General features: G+C 47.0%; 9 protein-coding genes across 9 annotated transcripts; 6 read left to right on the top strand and 3 right to left on the bottom strand.

The window, feature by feature from the left end:
• Window positions 1–653, top strand: FOMMEDRAFT_21507 (uncharacterized protein). Its single transcript, XM_007268268.1, has 3 exons — window positions 1–177; window positions 261–496; window positions 549–653. The coding sequence occupies exons 1-3, from the start codon at window positions 100–102 to the stop codon at window positions 598–600; spliced, it is 366 nt and encodes a 121-aa protein (XP_007268330.1). The 5' UTR covers window positions 1–99; the 3' UTR covers window positions 601–653.
• A 195-nt stretch (window positions 654–848) lies between these two features.
• On the top strand, window positions 849–1,624 carry FOMMEDRAFT_158185 (uncharacterized protein; the record flags this gene model as incomplete). Its single annotated transcript, XM_007268267.1, has 4 exons — window positions 849–1,042; window positions 1,101–1,227; window positions 1,284–1,326; window positions 1,380–1,624. The coding sequence occupies 4 exons, from the start codon at window positions 849–851 to the stop codon at window positions 1,622–1,624; spliced, it is 609 nt and encodes a 202-aa protein (XP_007268329.1).
• Window positions 1,625–1,951: 327 nt separating this feature from the next.
• FOMMEDRAFT_158184 (uncharacterized protein) lies at window positions 1,952–2,843 on the top strand (the record flags this gene model as incomplete). The annotated part of the gene is made up of 4 exons (XM_007268266.1): window positions 1,952–2,023; window positions 2,122–2,440; window positions 2,523–2,727; window positions 2,786–2,843. The coding sequence occupies 4 exons, from the start codon at window positions 1,952–1,954 to the stop codon at window positions 2,841–2,843; spliced, it is 654 nt and encodes a 217-aa protein (XP_007268328.1).
• A 2,793-nt stretch (window positions 2,844–5,636) lies between these two features.
• FOMMEDRAFT_29830 (uncharacterized protein) lies at window positions 5,637–7,298 on the bottom strand (the record flags this gene model as incomplete). The annotated part of the gene is made up of 2 exons (XM_007268265.1): window positions 5,637–6,490; window positions 6,554–7,298. 2 exons carry the CDS (start codon window positions 7,296–7,298, stop codon window positions 5,637–5,639), a joined length of 1,599 nt encoding a protein of 532 aa, XP_007268327.1.
• A 334-nt stretch (window positions 7,299–7,632) lies between these two features.
• Window positions 7,633–8,517, bottom strand: FOMMEDRAFT_158182 (uncharacterized protein; the record flags this gene model as incomplete). Its single annotated transcript, XM_007268264.1, has 4 exons — window positions 7,633–8,015; window positions 8,097–8,157; window positions 8,219–8,379; window positions 8,436–8,517. 4 exons carry the CDS (start codon window positions 8,515–8,517, stop codon window positions 7,633–7,635), a joined length of 687 nt encoding a protein of 228 aa, XP_007268326.1.
• Window positions 8,518–10,755: 2,238 nt separating this feature from the next.
• Window positions 10,756–11,282, top strand: FOMMEDRAFT_48005 (uncharacterized protein; the record flags this gene model as incomplete). The annotated part of the gene is made up of 2 exons (XM_007268263.1): window positions 10,756–10,827; window positions 11,094–11,282. Coding segments are annotated over 2 exons (261 nt in total), but the record flags the coding sequence as incomplete, so codon positions are not given.
• A 366-nt stretch (window positions 11,283–11,648) lies between these two features.
• Window positions 11,649–13,481, bottom strand: FOMMEDRAFT_21505 (uncharacterized protein). The gene is made up of 7 exons (XM_007268262.1): window positions 13,088–13,481; window positions 12,886–13,034; window positions 12,628–12,828; window positions 12,440–12,573; window positions 12,206–12,364; window positions 12,077–12,152; window positions 11,649–12,025 (listed from the first exon to the last, which is right to left on the bottom strand). The coding sequence occupies exons 1-7, from the start codon at window positions 13,460–13,462 to the stop codon at window positions 11,965–11,967; spliced, it is 1,155 nt and encodes a 384-aa protein (XP_007268324.1). The 5' UTR covers window positions 13,463–13,481; the 3' UTR covers window positions 11,649–11,964.
• A 159-nt stretch (window positions 13,482–13,640) lies between these two features.
• On the top strand, window positions 13,641–14,377 carry FOMMEDRAFT_110552 (uncharacterized protein). Its single transcript, XM_007268261.1, has 5 exons — window positions 13,641–13,908; window positions 13,970–13,988; window positions 14,039–14,089; window positions 14,148–14,208; window positions 14,261–14,377. The coding sequence occupies exons 1-5, from the start codon at window positions 13,698–13,700 to the stop codon at window positions 14,306–14,308; spliced, it is 390 nt and encodes a 129-aa protein (XP_007268323.1). The 5' UTR covers window positions 13,641–13,697; the 3' UTR covers window positions 14,309–14,377.
• Window positions 14,378–15,982: 1,605 nt separating this feature from the next.
• On the top strand, window positions 15,983–16,825 carry FOMMEDRAFT_158177 (uncharacterized protein; the record flags this gene model as incomplete). The annotated part of the gene is made up of 4 exons (XM_007268260.1): window positions 15,983–16,101; window positions 16,143–16,188; window positions 16,256–16,539; window positions 16,597–16,825. The coding sequence occupies 4 exons, from the start codon at window positions 15,983–15,985 to the stop codon at window positions 16,823–16,825; spliced, it is 678 nt and encodes a 225-aa protein (XP_007268322.1).
• Window positions 16,826–16,995: the final 170 nt, after the last annotated feature.

Here is a 16,995-nt window from a genome sequence, read left to right as displayed (position 1 = left end):
TGCGTGCTTGTCCATTTTCTGCTTGAAACGCGGCTACAGAGGTTATTAGCCTCTCCGTTCGCTGTGCGCGACTTCTTCTCGCCAGATTTTTTTATTGAGATGATCGTCGACGTCGGGGGCATCGGCTACCACGTTAGCGAGTTGAATTTAATATTGCTAATTTTCGCGCGTCGGTTTGTTTGTGTCAATTCTGTCCGTCCTTTTCTTCCGTATTGGCCTTTGTTCCTATTTACGTCTAGCTGCTAAAGTCGTTCTAATAGGCGGTGACGGAGAGCTGGAAAGTGATCGAGCGCACTGAGGCGCTGTCTTGGCGGCTAAATGAATTTCTTTCTTCCGACGTTTTTCTCACCTGTCTTCTCTCTCCGACTAGACTATACTCCATTTCTCGACCCCTCTTTCTTAGTGCTAGTCCTGCAGTAGGCGAGTTGGTCTGTCTAGGACAATTGGGCCCCCAGGACACCTCTACGGTCATCACCCTGCGCGCCTCTTGTGCTAAGTTTGTCTATTCTCTTGCGGTCTTTCCTCATTCGAATCACACCCGCATCCAGTTTCCTTCGCGACAGCCTGAGCGATCGGGGAACGGGGTTTACAACAAAGTAAAGTTCGTGCAGATCTATCGTAGCGTTTATAGTGCTCCTTGTATTCATCTTTCCCGGCATTCAACAATAACATCTGGCTCTGTCCGATTTGCTGCACTTGCACTTATTCGTGTCTCCGTCACAGCTGATGCGCGGTGGAACATTCACTGGGGTTATGAACGATAGGGATCGTCGGAGATATCAGACATCATGGTGATTATATAGATCCGTTCACGGAAATCCAGCCTCTGCATTCCTCCTCTACGTGCCATGCGTAGCCGGTGGCTCGGGGAGTTGATCGGTTCAGGCAGACTTGATGCAAGACAGCATGAAGGGCATTTCGATAGCAAAGTTCTGCATTCTGATGCGAAGCGCGGAAGGACCAAAATGAGGAAAAGCAATGCGCATTTGTGGGGACTTCTCTCTCTGGGTTCTGTCCGTCCTTCCGTTGGTTCTGATGATGGGTGATGTGAGTTGTTGGTGAGAGGAAGCAGAATGGGGAGCTTCCGAGTGATCGATAAGTGTCGATTATCTCGATCGTGACAGTCCACGCGGCACACGCGCACAATGTCACACATGTGCTGAATTGATCTGCAAATCCTCTGTCAGGAGTGCCAGCTGGGTTCTCTCCCAGCCAGAAAGTCTCTCAGTACGCCGCATTACCATGTGTTCTCGTGTAGTCTCTTGTGCGCCTTCTCCTCGGAGTCGGATCTCGGGCCAAAGAGCTCAGAGTGGGACGGGCCACTCTGTCAGTAAATACCTCATATGGTTTTAAACTAAGGTGCAGATATGCACATTCAGTCATGAGGCCATCCAAGGTTGCTGTTGCCCCAGGTGTTACGGCATCGTTAATTTCTTTATTTCCGCCCGCTCAGGGCAACCTCGTTTGGGGCCGCTCGGACTTAATTTCCCCGTCTTTCGGCGGCTGGCGGCGTTGGTGCGTGCACAGCGAAAGCGTGTCAACGCATCCAGCGATTATCGACAAGACACGGACGATCCATTTTGCGGTCGGCCGTAGAAAGTCGATGCAGAATATCGTCATATGAATTCACATCACACGTAATAGACTCAGGGAATACGCACTCGAATGAGTTGAAATATGACAACTTAGGATTCGTCCTGTGAGAATTAAACCTTGTTGGAACCGTTCATTCAAGTCTAGAGCGAGCTCACTCGGGCTAGCATTTTCGCGTCAAGCGCTGCACGGGCTGCAAATGAGGGGCGCTTTCCGTATAAGTTTGCAGGGTGAACAAATGAGCAGTTTGGATGACAGAGCGAGATAGGATTTGTATTGAATCAAATGACATCGACCCGCACTTGCTGCGCGCCAATTGTGTGTAAATTGAAATCTGTGAACGTACGTACGCACGTCGATGTCTCGCGGGGTGAGAGGGAGGGCAGGCGCGAAGTTCTTCGAATTCGATGAGGACATGTCAAGGCAGAACGTAAGATAGCCTCGGAGAGTTGATCTTCGACGACGCCGATGTCTTGAGGCCGTCGGCCCAGCGCGAACACACGAAGCACTCTACCTGAGATTTGCCAGAACATGCCATTCCTTCGACTTCGCCGCGACCCTGCACGGACATCCCTTTTCGCTTGGGCTTCGCGCACACAGAATGTATTTCTTTTCTTTCGTCTGCTCGTCGGTGCTCTTCGAACTTTCAATGGCGGCAAAAAGCTGTGCTCGATGCCGACCTTCTTTCAGGACCTGCTATCGACACATCTTGAGCCCACACCAGTGCTGCGCGCCTATGATTCACTCTGCGTATCCCAACTGCTGGGAATGACAAGCACCCCATGTGTTCTCTCTGTAATGACCATGTTCTGCCTGGAACGTCAGCTGCCCGTGCGGTCCTTGCGGTGTGAGAATCTGAAAAAGAACAGGGGTTCCAAGCTCAAGCTGTACTAGGGGTCGCGATACATAATTAACCTCGGTTAGATTAGGGGAGGGTCACACTTGCACAGTACTTTGGGCGGAAGCAAATTTGTTCAGCTGGTTGTGGCTCTGTTCTGCACTGTATCTTCGCCGCTCCGCGGAACGCATCATCCGGGCCCCTCATTGCCGCGCTATTCAATTCCCAGAGCGCCAACGCAATTGGCTAGAGCTTCTGCATGAAATATCACGCAGCTTTCGCCGCCGACGCAAAAGGTATGTGCATGTGCGAAAGGTCGCCGCATAGGCCACTTGGAGTGTGTAACCCGAACAGGCCAAAGCCGCCCATACCGTCGGATGCGCTTTCGCCGCACCTCCTCCATTCGCGCTAGCATATAAGCCCTTCACGTGCACGTGTTAATTCGTAGCACTTAGTATCGGCGGCAGTTGGCGAAATTTGGTGACCATGTTGCTTTTTGAGCTGTGCACATCTAACTGAACGGAATGCATGTCGTAATGTCGGCCTGCTGTCAGCAGTTCCTGGGGGATTTGGATAATAGGGTACGACTCTGCCAGATTTAGATGGCCTGTCTGTGATCGAGCATGAGCTTGTTCACTGGTCGACACGATTACAACTTGATAATAGGAGATGGCGTGTTTGGCGTACACACACGGTAGAAGACGATGACGGCGTCAAAGTGCTGCTGGAGTCCTTGTTCCGCAGAAAGACCGTTTGTTGTATTTTAGTGCGAGCTTATTAGGGGGCGGCACCTTCTTTTGTTTGTCTTCCCTGTATGCTTCTTGTTTTCCTGTCCTCTGTCCCGAAATGAACAAAGCGCAGTCACACCCTACGTATCCATTATGTACAATCGCTCGGAATAGGTCGACCCCGGAACCAAAATTGTTTATGATTATGAAAATGATGTTGTGCCCGCCCTACCTGAGAGAGCACAGCAAAGTGTCAACACTGATAACCATGATGTATCATATGATGCGTCCCTATTCATCAGCGAGATCGACTGTATGCTATGTCATCGTTTTTGTATTACATTTACACCTGTCTCGACTAATACAACTTTGGTTTGAACAAAGTCAGAAGTAATCAAACCGCGTGCATGATGGTGGCCCCAGTCAGAGTCTCAGAGCTTATTTGAGCGCCTCTCTGGTGTCGTAAATGTAAGAGATTAGTCTTGAATTGGTCTGTATTGATTGAATTAGTGGTGCTGGCCACTCCTCGTGAGGTGGAGAAAGGCGGAACAATGATGATGTTGAAAATACATACGGAGAAGTAATGTTCAAGCAAACGAAATTGGAATCTTTGTCTGTACTTGCATAACCTCCACCAGGTCGAAGATGTGCTTCTGATCGGCACTTTCTTCCTAAGATCTCAAGGAGTGTCCAGGGTCCCGATCATGTTCTCTCTCGGAATCAAAAATCAAATTTCCTTCCTTGCTACCACATGCTTGCGTAACAGTCACACTTGTGCAATGCGCTACTAAAAATAATATCAAGTCTTGAGTTCTTGGGTGGCACAATTCCCAAAGTGCACATGAAAGGCTCTGTCTGGACATCAAACACCTTTGATCTCTTGATCATTGTAACTGTAAGGAACGTAACTCAAGCCTATGGAAGAAACTCTACATCAATTTGCTGAACATAGCTATCAGATATCTCAATTGGTTCTTGATGTAGCCACTGATAACTTCCTGTTGCAATAGCTTTCCCTTCTCATGTCCGAGCCAAATTCGAGGTATTATCTCAAATTCAGAGCCATCAAATATAATGGATATTTCTGATTCATCTGTAGGATGCTATTCTGCACTGTGTGTGCGCTGGATGCTTGTCGTGATGTGATGTGAATATGAAATCCACGGAGTTACGGACGTCCTAAGCACCCATTCGCGTCATTGGAGATCCGCTTGTCCTGATCTCTCGTTCTGTCAGCGTATTGGTCTTCCCCTCCCTCTCCCCCTTTTCTGAATTCTTCTCTCATTCCCCTGATATTGACTTTACAGGCCCGGGTCCGAAAAGCAAGGAACGAACGTTCCCAATGGAACGCGGAATTAATACTGTAGCGTAGTTAACGACTTATTCCCGCTGCACCGTCCATACGCATCTTGATAGTGTAGTTCACTGTATCATCGTCGACGCTGAGTTCAGATATTTCCTACATGTCGAGTTGTTACATTCGTCCTCCCCGCGTTGATTTAATGCACACGCGAGATATGCAGTAATGCACTAATTTATGAATGATTTACATTTCAATTCTTTTCCCCTGCCTTCCCGGAATCAATTTCGTTCCTCAATTGCGATCAGAATAAAGCATTGAGACAATTTACCATCCTTTCTTCTCCGTCATCTAATTGAATAGACGAGCGTTCCTTTGAAGCCTTGCTCACTTAAAAGGGTCAGTTCAACACCTCAGACCCGACAAAAATAGTGAGAAAAAGAAACAGTTACAATTTAATAATATTGTATCATACATAGATCAAGTAATATTCATACGAGTCTGTCTTTTCAAAATCCGATCTTTCCGTCTTTCACTTCCTTCCTAAGATTGTTGAACACGTCACAAATACCAAACAAGAAAAGTGAGAAGAAACAGTAATAACTTCGATTTAATAATACTGTATCATAGTTCGAATAATATTCATACATGTCTGTCTGGTTGGTTCAAAGTCCAAATTTTCCGTCTTTTACTTTCCGCGCTATAATAAAGAAAGGTTATAGCGACAGTCCGCAGCTTGCAGAGAGATAATAGACAAAGAAATAAAGGAAAAGGATCTGTCTCCGAATCTGCCTGCTTAGACCGAGGCGTAACGGGAGAAGACCAAGAAGAAAGGGGGGAAGTAATGAGGGAGAGCGGTAAACGAAGGCAGGTGGTGCTGGGGCGGAAATAATTAAAACATCTGGGCGATTATTGGATTGGAACCGCACGACGACCAAAGAGAGGAATAGGGGAGATCGAAGGTTCGAGATTGGTATGTACAAGAAACGAATCCAATAAGGGAAGATGGAAGTCCTTCTCCGTCTTTCAAAGATGGAAGAGATGGAGGAGAGGAGGGGAGTAAGATAGAGGATAAATTGGTAGAGGGAGAGGGAAGGAAAGCTCGACGCAATCAAGACAAGCAATAAAAAAAGAAATAAATTCCTCTATATTACACTCGCAAGATCTCAAGTGACATCTATTGAGACCATTCCGGTGGACCGTACGGAGTCGCAGACAGAGACGATAATGGTACAGGTGACGTTGTCCTTAGCCTTGACGGGTCTTCGCGTTCTGCCATCTCAACATTCTGCAGCGAGCTGCCACGCCCGGGATCGTTCGCTGGTGCGGATACAAACGCTGCAAAGTCCGAACCAAGGTCCTCACCACGAGATTCACTAAGGAAAGCAGCACTCTCTTCATCATCTGCACGGACTCCATAATCAGCGCGTGCCCGTGAACGAGATCGGCCTCGTCCACATTCGATATCATCGTCGTCCTCTAATTCCTCATCCACCGCTCGTCGCGCAACCAACATCAGATAAATAGCAAGTGCAACACACAACACAATGCCAAAGATAGACGACATGTGCCCTAACGAATTCGAGTGATCGTCGTTGGATCCATTTTTTCCACTCGACCCATTTTCCTTCGGCGATGAATGATATTCAGCGAAGTTCTTGATTCCTGCGCCAACGCTCGTGTGTATAATAACCTTTAATAGGCTAAGAGCCGTGCAAGAAGCATAAGTCCGGAAAGTAAGTCGTGGGCATCCGGCAAGTAATGCATTGAGGACGTTGTAGGGGTACGGAGCTAAACGGACAAGGAAAAGTAGTGATGGACGTCTCGAGATTGCTCGTACGACACGCTGCAGTGCTCGGGAATGCGACATGCAGGACGTCACGGCGGAACGCAGCGAGGGAATGGATCGTGATAACGAAAAGACAAAGAGAGCACCAGCGAGAGCAGAGAAATACGATACGACAGCTCCAGTCCATGCGCCGAAGGTATATCCGGAAAGAATCTGTAGTGTTGAGTAGAGCGGGACCGGAGCTAGATAATAAACGCAACAAACGTTAAAGAAATTACCATAAATACGAGTCTCAAAATACTCACGTATGCAGGTCAAGAAAATCATGAAGAACATCACAGCGTATCCGATCTCTTCCTCGGCTCTTAACCACCGAGCAAGTTCGTCCAATTCACCAAATACCTCATCTCTCCAGAAAGCAATAGCCAAGGCAAAACCAACGACCGTCGCTCCGTAGGCTAAGAATGGCAGCCAGGGTCGTATCCGCTCCACAAGCAGCATACGCCTTACGGATGATGAGTATGACGAGTAATTATTCGGATAATGAGGAAGAGCGCCAGGTAAGGTTGAGTACGGTGGAGGCAGCGCAAACGACGATCCGCCACACGCGGGCTGGATGCCAGACTGAGACCGTGTAAAAGACGCGCTCGTGAGACTTGACGAACGGACGGGTGCCTGAATAGTTCCTGGGCACGCATGTTGTGGACGCGCACTTGAAGGACCCGGCACCGGTGCAGTAACGCCATACATCAGACCTAGTCCTCGCTTCTCGTCCCATTCCCTGTCACTCGTGCTTCTATCCATTCTTACCGGTTGCCGTCCGCGAGAACGTTCTCTACCAGGCGAAGACACACGTGCGTGAGACCGGCCAGGTCGACACGATTGTTGGTTTGCAGAGTAAACCGATGGTGAAAGCGGGATATTGCTGAGCTCGAGATTCTCAAAGGCATCCCGTACTTTTTCGTTGATTTCCTGTTGAGGCGGCTCAGGAGGCTGGAACGAAGAGACCAGCCGCGTCGGAGAACGAGGATCGACCGACCGTGCAGCCATTTTTGCCTGCCTGTGCGAACCAGCCGTTGATGTAGAAGGGGGAGATAAAATGGGAGATGCGCCAGCGCTTGAGGGTGACGAAACTGACGCAGTCTGCTTCGATTGGGGCAGGTTTGACACAGCTAGTGATAGTACATGGCCAGAACGCGAGGATGAGCTGCCCACCGACACGTTTGGAGTGCTTGGACCTGCAGAAGCCATAGCAGGCTATTATATAGTTTACGAAAGGAGGAAAAGATATGAAAGATATGACAGTGAGAAGGCCAGAGCGATTTCGCGTGCTGTGCTATGCGCCTATCAGAGTAACCAAGCAATGAAACGTTGGTTTAGATAATCAACAATGGATAGGAGATGATCTAGAAGAAGCGATGGCTCCTGAGGGCTTGAGATAAAGCAGAGGTAGGTGCGCAAGGAGTGTCTGAGGTGGACGACGTGCCAAGAGAGAAGGAACGGTGGGTGGTCGGCGAATTGCTTGCTCTGCGGGCGAAGCAGCGGGCGCCGTATGGTACGTAGACAGAAAGGACGGTGACGTGTTGATGCGAAGAACGTCAACTGGGCTACACTGGCTCGGAATGGCTGCCAGCTGCTGCAGCTTGTCCTCAGCGTTGGACGTTGAGATGAGAAGTGAAGAAAAGAGGCTGGCGACGACAGATCTGGAAGAAAGGAAAGGTCGAATTATGAGACGTCGGAAATGCGCGCTTGACGCGCTAGAGTGCTCTTTCAGCTTAGCGGATCAGAGACTTCCAAAGCCGTGTTCGAGAGAAAATTATAGACACCGCTAGATGGCGTTCAGCGAACGCGGGGTGCGGGGAAGAACGGTGATGGCTGAAGAGGAAGGAGTGGAAGAAAGCCCTGGAGGCTGGCGTGGCACGAAGAGAGTGGTATATTATAGCAACATGGAATCATGGATGGGCATATACACAGCCTGCTCCTGGTGGGACCCTCAAAAATCGTCTGTGCCCCTGCTGCGCAGCATGTGGCGCGGTTACTCCTTTCCCTCTCTCTTCGATCCTCTTCCTGCTTCGGTCTTCCCGCTGTCTCTCCTCTTTCAGTCTAGTTCCTCGTCGTCGTTTTACAAGCTCTACTCAAACGTCTTTCATCCGAACCAGTACTGGTAGTGCCTTTTATATCTGCAACCAGAGGTGCTAGCACAGGCGTCCGGCGTTTCAACGCGTCCCTGTATCGTCGCGATGTAATCACTCCAACAATTTAAATTCATCGAAATCACGCTCAACAAGAATTTCAGTCCAATTCAACTGATTATTTTTCAGCCTGTGTCTGATGATGATGAAACGATAGGTTCCATGTTTGGACGCTCTTGATCTTGTGATCTTGTCCTTGGCAAACGGAACGGCCCCGACAACATTCCTTTTTTTTTCTTCTTTCTGCAATATGATCAATCCGAGACCCTTTCAAGGCCTCTCACAGGCCTGGTTTTCTGCTCTAGTCTGAGACGTCTTACTCCTAAATCCGCATGCAACAGTGATACACGTTCGTTTCGCGTAATTACCTCGGATTCTATCTACACTTCCTGCACCCTGCGTATGTGCATGTGCTTCGAGTCTTAATCACCCTGCGAAGCGCCCAGAATTCGACGAGCCTTCCGGTTTTAATGGGTTAGTATTGCTACTAATACAACCTTCTCCACCATGACCTTCCCTTGCGGGGTTTTCGCGGTCCCGAAGCTTTTGTGTCTCTCTTACTTCGTTTATATAGTATAGCTTACCGCTTGTCTATGGATTTTTATTATTCCGCGAATAGTGTTCAAGTGAAGCACTTCTTTTACTTCACTTCACTTTATTTTATTTGAGAAATGATAGCTATATGGATTGTAATTAAAGCAAAGAATTTTCAGTCTGTTTCTAAATTAGTGTTGGACGGCTAACTTTTCCAGTGTGTGGGTAATGAGGATACCCACTCGGGGTCTGTGTGGGTGTGGTTATCCTCATGAGGGAATTGTGTGTAACCAAATTTGTAATCACTTAATTTAGTAATTTTTTGCAAGCTAGTACTACTATTTCCTCAATGGAAAACACTACATATAACCCTTTTTAAGGTGCTAAAGCGCCATTTTAAAGAAAATTCTACTGTTTATTGTAGAGTCATTTTCAGGGTTGTAGAAACTGGTCCATATTGAAGTAAACTATATATGACCTATTTACTTATGTAATTGCAGGCGTGTCCTCACATTTGACAATTGGCAAAAGGTGGTAGCACGTGATCGAGCCAAACAGTTTTCGGAAATTTAGAATAGTGTTGGACGGTTAACTCATAGTGGGTGACTTCCCGTAGGATTTTGGAAGCTTCCAAAATCCAAAATACTTGTACCTGTCTTATAAGCAAAATAAAAAAAATTATTCCAGACCGTAGCACATTTTTCTGCAGTTGTTAGATCATTTTGATTCTATTTCACTTAAGGCAACATCTGACACATTTCTGTACAAAAAGGGTATAGATAAGATCTGTATGATCTTACTTATACCTTTTAAGGCAGGTACTTGATGGATGGAACGACTTTCTACTCTGAAAGGGGGGGTCAGACCCCCCTTACAGATTTTCAGACTGGAAGACAACAAACTACGTGTGTTATTCGGTTCTCATATCGCTTACTCTTACTACCCTTCACTTATATTCAGACTACTCCTTTTCTAGTACCTTTTTAACCTGGAAATCCTTCCAAAAGTCTACGGGAAGTCACCCAGTTACCCACAATAGGTGACTTCAATTAATTGGCAGGAGCACTTGCAGGACAGTTGGAAAATTTTGGGGTGGCTCGGCAAAGTGGACGTACCTTAATATATACCAAATAGAGATGTAAATCCGTGCAACTCTCTGCAAGTGTCTGCAAGTGCTCGAACCCACTTGTTGGCACTTGCAAACGCGTCGGAGTTTGAAATAAAGAAATGTCTGACTACAACCCAACAAAAATCATGAGTAATGTGACATGGGCATTAAATGTCGATCTCTGCAAGTCCAGCTCTTCAATTTTGAGAGACTTGCATAACTCTTGGCATCTTAACTCTAAATTGCCGAAGCCCTTCTGCAAGTGTCTCTGCCAATTAATTGAAGTTGCCTATTAGTGTTATCCTCATGTGGTTAACCACGAGGATAACCACATACCCACATAGCCTTGCCTCTGAAGGTATGTGGGTATTGTGGGTAACTTAACGTTTGTTCATTCCAACTCCCTTCGTGTGCAATGCCTCCTAATACTTTCCTAACTTATGTCTCTCGCCCACTCAAGACATCTCAATACCTATTACCTCGAAATGCGAAAACAGTATCATCAAGCAGAACAACACAGAAACGGTTATTCTCTGATCAGTCCCCACCACCACACGGGACTTCGAAAAGCACTGAAAACACGTATTCTCCGAACAACTCCTCAAACCAAAACGGAGCTGAAGGTCGTAATACAAGCGGGAAGGAGAACAAAGATAGTAAAGCGCGTTCTGCTCACGCGCAATGGTACTCTAACACGGTACCCGCGATGATCCCAATCGCACTCCTCGGATCTGCTGTGTATATCGTAAGTACTAGTCTCCAAAAGTTAATCTCTTCCTTTTCTTGCTTGCGTGCTCGCGCTCTCTGATTCAATTCAATTGGACCTTCGGGTTTTGGATGCCTGCTTGGAAGGCTTGTTTGTTTTATTGAATCTTCACCAGATTTATCTCCTAATGCTCCGCCCGGCGGTTCCCCGCTTTTTCGTGTCTGATTGTCGATTCGCTCATTTGATACACTAATACACTCATATACTAACTAATTTTGTATCTTCGTTCTGTACTGTGACGTCAGGGCCTCCAACTCGTACGTACGAAACTCGCAACAGAGAAGTACCTCGACGAAGCGAATGCGCGCATTGCACAACTCGAGGAAGAGATTAAGCGGTTGCAGAGCGAACAAGAAGAAGAAGCAAGAAGAACTCGGAATAGCGAGTATGCCGGCGGAAAGAAAAAGAGGAAAGAACCGTCTAGGTGGTGGTGGTTTGGTGCTTAAGTCGAAATCACCGCTCGTCCTTCTGCCCTTTTTTCTTTCAACACGGACGATTAAGAGGGGATTAACGCGGACGATGAAACGTGCACTTTCAATAGAGGCCCGATATTGGACAACGACAACAACGTGCTCGAGATACATATCCAACTTCTTCGAAGCCTTCAAGTTGTTCCGTGTTCGTTCCTCTCTCTTCCGGGTCTCTTCTATTCGATTCGACACCCGACAATCGCAACCTGCGGACTTCCCCCGCAGCCCGTCGATTCAGATATACTCACCTACTCATTCACTAATCTATCTTCTCTGGTACCTGAGATGAGGATTCAATTCATATCAAATTTTCGCGGGTTTTATGGTAACCAATATGGTAATATTAGTCTGTTGGTATATGGTTATTTGTACCAGGACATGGAAGCCAAAGCCAAGAGACATTCATGGGGTCAAACGGTGGGCGCGTAGGCCAACGAGTTAAACGGATGAGAATGTAGGAGATTAGAAGCGTACTGTTGAGAGAGTGGAGCCCATGTAAGCAGGAAAAGCCCCGAGGATATCTACGTATGTTTATACAAAGGGGCATAAATAAAACACAGACCAGTGAAAGGACGGAAGAATGGGTAGAGGTCAGAAGAGAAATCTATCCAACGAGGGAATAATGATGAATCTAAGGGTGTTCATATCATTGGCGGGATTCTTTGAGAATTAGAGCCGTCCGATGGTTATGGAAGAGCCTCGCCGTGCTACAAGGGACATAGTCAGCGATATTACACTGCATTGTTTGCTTTACACACCTTAGCACCGCGGCTCCAAGGCCTGCGAAGGGCTTCACCGTGTCACGCAGAGGTTTGATTTTGAATACCTCATACGCTAAAAGAAGTTTCATTAAACGCATCTTCGTAATGAACTGAAGATGCACGTACAAACAAAGAGTAAATCAAGGAGTAACTTGGTCCGCTGTATACGCAGCCAGAAGTCTTGCCTACGCAGTTTCTCAAGCTCTTTCTCCGCAACTCGCGACGCGGAAGACTTGGACTTCTCTGTCGCGCCCGAGATCGAATCGGAATACAACTTTGATTCGACTATCACGAAAAGAAATTTGAAAAATAAAAATCAATAGGTGACACGAGGCGTAATAAGGAGCTGAGATCTCGTACCAGCTTGGATCTTGCTTTTAGTTATATTACGTTCGAACCCGAGTTCGATCAAGGCGATCAAAGTCCCGAAGAACCAACACCAGTCGGAGAATCTGCCTGCCCTTTCACCAGTCTTCTTTCCTATTAAACCAAGTCTTCGCGGAGATTAGACTAGAATTCTTCTTAATAGGTCTGTGAGCACAATTTACCTGTAGAATGCATATATATCGTCCGAAAGACCGTTTACAAAATCCAATAGGGCGGGAGGCGGAGCACGAAGGAATAGTTGCAACAATGGCTTTGATGTTTCTTTTTCCTTGGGTGACTTCTCCGAGAAACTAAGTTCGTCGTCTTGTGCGGAGAGTATTGAGGTAAGAGGCGTTAGCCAGTTGAACATAATCAAGGCTTTCCTAAGTAGATCCAAACCCGTCAGGTACCGTCACACAAGGAGTATTGGACGGCATTACCGAGTCGTCGAGAGGCTTGAAGCCGTGCTTTCCATTCGCTTGACGAGTTCTATCTCCCAATTTGTCTTCTTCCGCATTGCAAACATACGACTCGAGCCTACTGTGCCATGAAAAAGTAGATAGACGCGCAACGTGTATTGCATTATTTTCTAAGTATAGGATTTAGATGCCATGCAATTATTCAACTCAGATCTAAACTTACGAAGGCTTTGTCTCGACCTGAGCTTGTTCTCAATACTTCACGCCATACTTCAGGAGTTTTCACCTTCTGGACGGCCTTCTCGTCTACGTCTTCCTCAACATCCTCAGCAACTTCTTCCTCTTCAAAATGTGCGGTCTCCGGCTTTTCTTGCGTTTCTTCTTGATGAGACACAGATGAAGCATATACATCTGAGCCATATACATATGATTCTGTATTTGATATGACCGAAGTGCGAGGTGTGCGCGGCGGATGCGGTGATGCTGGGTTCATCTGGAACGAGGAAGACGGATCGTATGATGACCCAAAGAAGTCTTCCTGAACAGACGGATGTGAACGCGTGTGGCTTGCTGTGCCAGGGAATGACACGGTCGACATTATGCAGAATAGTAAAGGCTCCTGTAGGCAGAAGAGGGAGTAGGTAGAGGACAGAAAGTCGAAGTCGACTCAGAATCAAGCGCGCGTGTAACGCGCCTCCGAACGACAAACAAGTGCATACATCGCGCTGACGTTCCGAACCGTACCGCTCTACATCATCCTCAACAACCACCGTGCTGGCGAAGTTCATTGTTTCATTCTGGTCATTCTTACACTGCACCTTTCTTGATTGCTCATGGCAAGCTATGGGGTCCGCTCGCCGCCACCGTTGCCTACGGATGCACCTTCTCCAAGACCACAGTTTGATTCGGACACACTAAAGACATACATAAAGAAGCTGCTCTCAACGACCTTACAGAACGAGTCATATCCTGCACCACGAGATCGAGATAAGATAAAGGCATGGTGCAAGGAGATAGGTGAGAGGGTGAAGGAGCAGATGCTTGGTTAGTTTCTGGGACTTGTTGGGGTTCTTGCGCCTGCCTGGTACTGATGAATACTCTTCAGAAATTCAGCCGAGAGGATTGTGAGTTGCTGGATTGAGATGTATCCTAACATTCTAATTGAACTTCTCAGTAAATATATCGTACTCACACGGATCGACGAGAATTCTGGTCAAGGCCTACAGTGGGTATCATGCTCGTTCTGGGTTTTCATGACTCTCAAACAAGGCAATTTGTCACAGCGCCAACCTCAACTGTCATTGGGAGGAATACGATACAGTTGCCCAAGAAATGTTCTCAAACGTACGTCGTGACTTCCTTGTTGGGTTATCTCATCATTGAAAGCCGGTTATAGGATTCTTTAATCTGTGTTTGTGTTGCCTTTGCTATCCGGACAATATAATTGATACCTACTCGATTTTTCTGGATGTATTACGAGACATCTCTTATGCGATTTGCAGATAAGTATACCCCCAAACTATCAAAAGCAATTTCTCGGACGGACCCAACGCCATGTCCGCTTACTCCCCGTCGGAATTGTCCGTTGATCACTCAAAGGACGTGCGAGTGCACCCAATACAAATATCGTCAGGGAGGTATCCCTTTTGGCAGACTTCTCTGTGATATCTTCGCTTCAGGGTGCTCAAAGCCAAAAAGGCTTTTTCGACATCAGCCCGTTCCTGTCTATTTCATCTCACGAGTTTTGGTATTCTTGGAGTTTCGGCGCTCCAAACCTTGAGAAGATTCGAACCCCAAGAATAAGGTCCTTCTCTCTGGCTCTGAAAACTGAGCTGTCTCTTCTTATCACTAAATCTGCATGAAACCTTGATGCCTGTGCTCTATTATTTATCGTAAGTCTATGCGTCTTGATCTCAAGTGCACTATTAATTCATCTCCAAGGGAAAATCCAGCTACCATGGGATAAACATGGATCATTGCTGTTGCGTGTGTTTTTTACATGCAGTGTGGACTATGCACCCCTGATTGTTGATTTGGGATACTTCACGGATCTGCGAATGCCCGAAATTAACTAGGTTCGTGAATAAGGTTCGTATGAAATGGCCACGCGTGATGAACTAGAGACGAAACTAAGCAGCCCAGACAGTCTCACTATCTTTCAACGTTCCATACCTTTCCGTATAGGCGATTGCCCGCCTTCTCCTCTACTTATAGCCTCTGATTTACTCTGTCCTCCGTATCGCCAGTGCTTCGCGCTAGTCTTGAAACGAGTCGGATATAAACGTTGCACTCGGGTAATACGTTATTTTGGAGCCCTTGTGAAAATGAAGCAACATTAATCCGTTTCCCTTTAGTCACCACCTCACATACTCTATCTTAATTGAGCTGCGGTTATACCTCGCTGTTTATACTCACCAGTCACATTCGGCAAAGTAATTGAATCTTCTCGGCAGTGCGATCAGGCTTCTGCACTTCGATAGGAGTCCCCCAGACCGCCCTTCTCGAGGTGTGACTATGTTTTCTTCATATTCCCGATTCATTTAAATTACATTGTTTACCTTCACAATAGCATGGGAATACCAACCTTTTGTTTGTTCCCTTTTACTTTATCAAATACCGTCGAGGGGGATACCAGCTGACAAGTAATATGAAGATATCCGTTCACCTCCTCGGATTTCGTTGCACTGGTTGCGCTCAAAATTTCTGGCTAGTTCTGCTTTGGTTATAATTGATCATTGACCGAGGGGACTTCTTTTGTCTAGCTAGGGTAAGGCTCCCGCAGGGAGAAGCTCGGATTTCACGCGGTTATCTTGATCTCTGTGTCAAGTTGGCATTCGCCTCGAATGTCTTAACAAACAAACAGAACTTGGTTAGAGTCCTCCTCTGGGGATACCTCCTAAATGGCGGGAAATCTTGGATGTCTGGGAATCACCCGGCAGTACTGTCGGTTGTCTGATTGGATTGAAACTGCGCCGATGCAGCCGTGCCTATCACCTAGCAGCTCTCAGCACAACGTTATTTATCAACACGAGCGATTTTTACGGCCTCTGTCAAGCGCCGCATCTCCCCTTTCTTCCTACTAGATCACAGGCTAGAACACTAAGAGTGCGGAGGTAACATGGTTCAATACTCAGTTGTTCCTCAACAATCATTCAAGATATCTTCATGGGAAGATACTGTGGTGGATACAAATCGCTCCGGTATCCTCATGACTGCGATTATGGCATTGTATTCGGAGTAAGCTAATCCGTGAGATGATGAGGCCAGATCCATGCTAGGCTTCAGTTTTCTGCGACTGATGGCAAGAACCAGGAAAGGTTGGATGTTCGACTTACAGCTCGTCGCGAGTGAAATGTAGAAAAGGAATTGACAATACCTGTCCTGGCCTAAGCTCAAGCTCATCGACTTACTCAAGGGCGAGCACACGATCTTATTGCAGCCGATCCGAAAGGCTAAAAGCAGAGTAAATACAGAAGTGACAGAAGACAAGCACAGTAGGGCTTCCGACGTTCGGCAGCGAATAGCACAGCGGCTGAATATAACTTCCCATGCGTCCCCTCAGTATGCCCTGCTTACACGAGCATATCAAGTAAGGCGTCTAGAAGGCTTCATCAACTTCCAGCGGAGTCTAAGGAAGGATCGCAAACCGGTCAAAGAAGGACACGAATTCCGTCGGTATGCATACCATTTCTGGACAGTCAATGCTCTCATTTCTATGCATTTGAATTGAAGCCACACTCACTGGCACTGGTGTGCCTTGCACGCGTGCAAGAGGGGAAGCTCGTCTGTTCGCCCGCCAGTGGATCGCCCGAATATCCCTTTGTGGCGTTTCGAAAGGAACGACGGAGTATTCTTGGTACCCGAGTTCTGGCGTTCGGCGAGAATGGCGAGAGCCACGTATCGATGGATGACCACACCTTTGCGGGACGCCTCCCGTAATCTTCTCCTGGGGTCTAGCTGAGCAGGCCTGATAGAAGTCTCCCGCCCCACTTTTATAAAGTTTTGAAACCGCAATCGCCTGTGTTGATATGATCTTGATAACTTACCCTGCCTGCTGATTAAGGCGGCAAATAACCTAACAATTTGGCTTCCTGTCCACCTACCTAAACTGGATATTTCGGTTGAATTGGA

This window comes from Fomitiporia mediterranea (genome assembly GCF_000271605.1).
Source record: "Fomitiporia mediterranea MF3/22 unplaced genomic scaffold FOMMEscaffold_8, whole genome shotgun sequence".
Lineage (NCBI taxonomy): Eukaryota > Fungi > Basidiomycota > Agaricomycetes > Hymenochaetales > Hymenochaetaceae > Fomitiporia > Fomitiporia mediterranea.
Note: the sequence above shows the minus strand (reverse complement) of the source record. Positions and strands in the feature narration are given on the sequence as shown.

Coding starts and splice junctions, on each gene's coding strand:
- FOMMEDRAFT_110552 (XM_007268261.1), top strand. CDS start 13,698: ATGGCAAGCTATGGGGTCCGCTCGCCGCCACCGTTGCCTACGGATGCA. Junction 14,090..14,147: donor AATTCTGGTCAAGGCCTACA/GTGGGTATCATG, acceptor AATTTGTCACAG/CGCCAACCTCAACTGTCATT. Junction 14,209..14,260: donor CCCAAGAAATGTTCTCAAAC/GTACGTCGTGAC, acceptor AGCCGGTTATAG/GATTCTTTAATCTGTGTTTG.
- FOMMEDRAFT_21507 (XM_007268268.1), top strand. CDS start 100: ATGATCGTCGACGTCGGGGGCATCGGCTACCACGTTAGCGAGTTGAAT. Junction 178..260: donor TAATTTTCGCGCGTCGGTTT/GTTTGTGTCAAT, acceptor TCGTTCTAATAG/GCGGTGACGGAGAGCTGGAA. Junction 497..548: donor CTGCGCGCCTCTTGTGCTAA/GTTTGTCTATTC, acceptor ACCCGCATCCAG/TTTCCTTCGCGACAGCCTGA.
- FOMMEDRAFT_21505 (XM_007268262.1), bottom strand. CDS start 13,462: ATGTCGACCGTGTCATTCCCTGGCACAGCAAGCCACACGCGTTCACAT. Junction 12,365..12,439: donor TAAAAGCAAGATCCAAGCTG/GTACGAGATCTC, acceptor TTTTCGTGATAG/TCGAATCAAAGTTGTATTCC. Junction 12,153..12,205: donor CCTTGATTTACTCTTTGTTT/GTACGTGCATCT, acceptor AACTTCTTTTAG/CGTATGAGGTATTCAAAATC.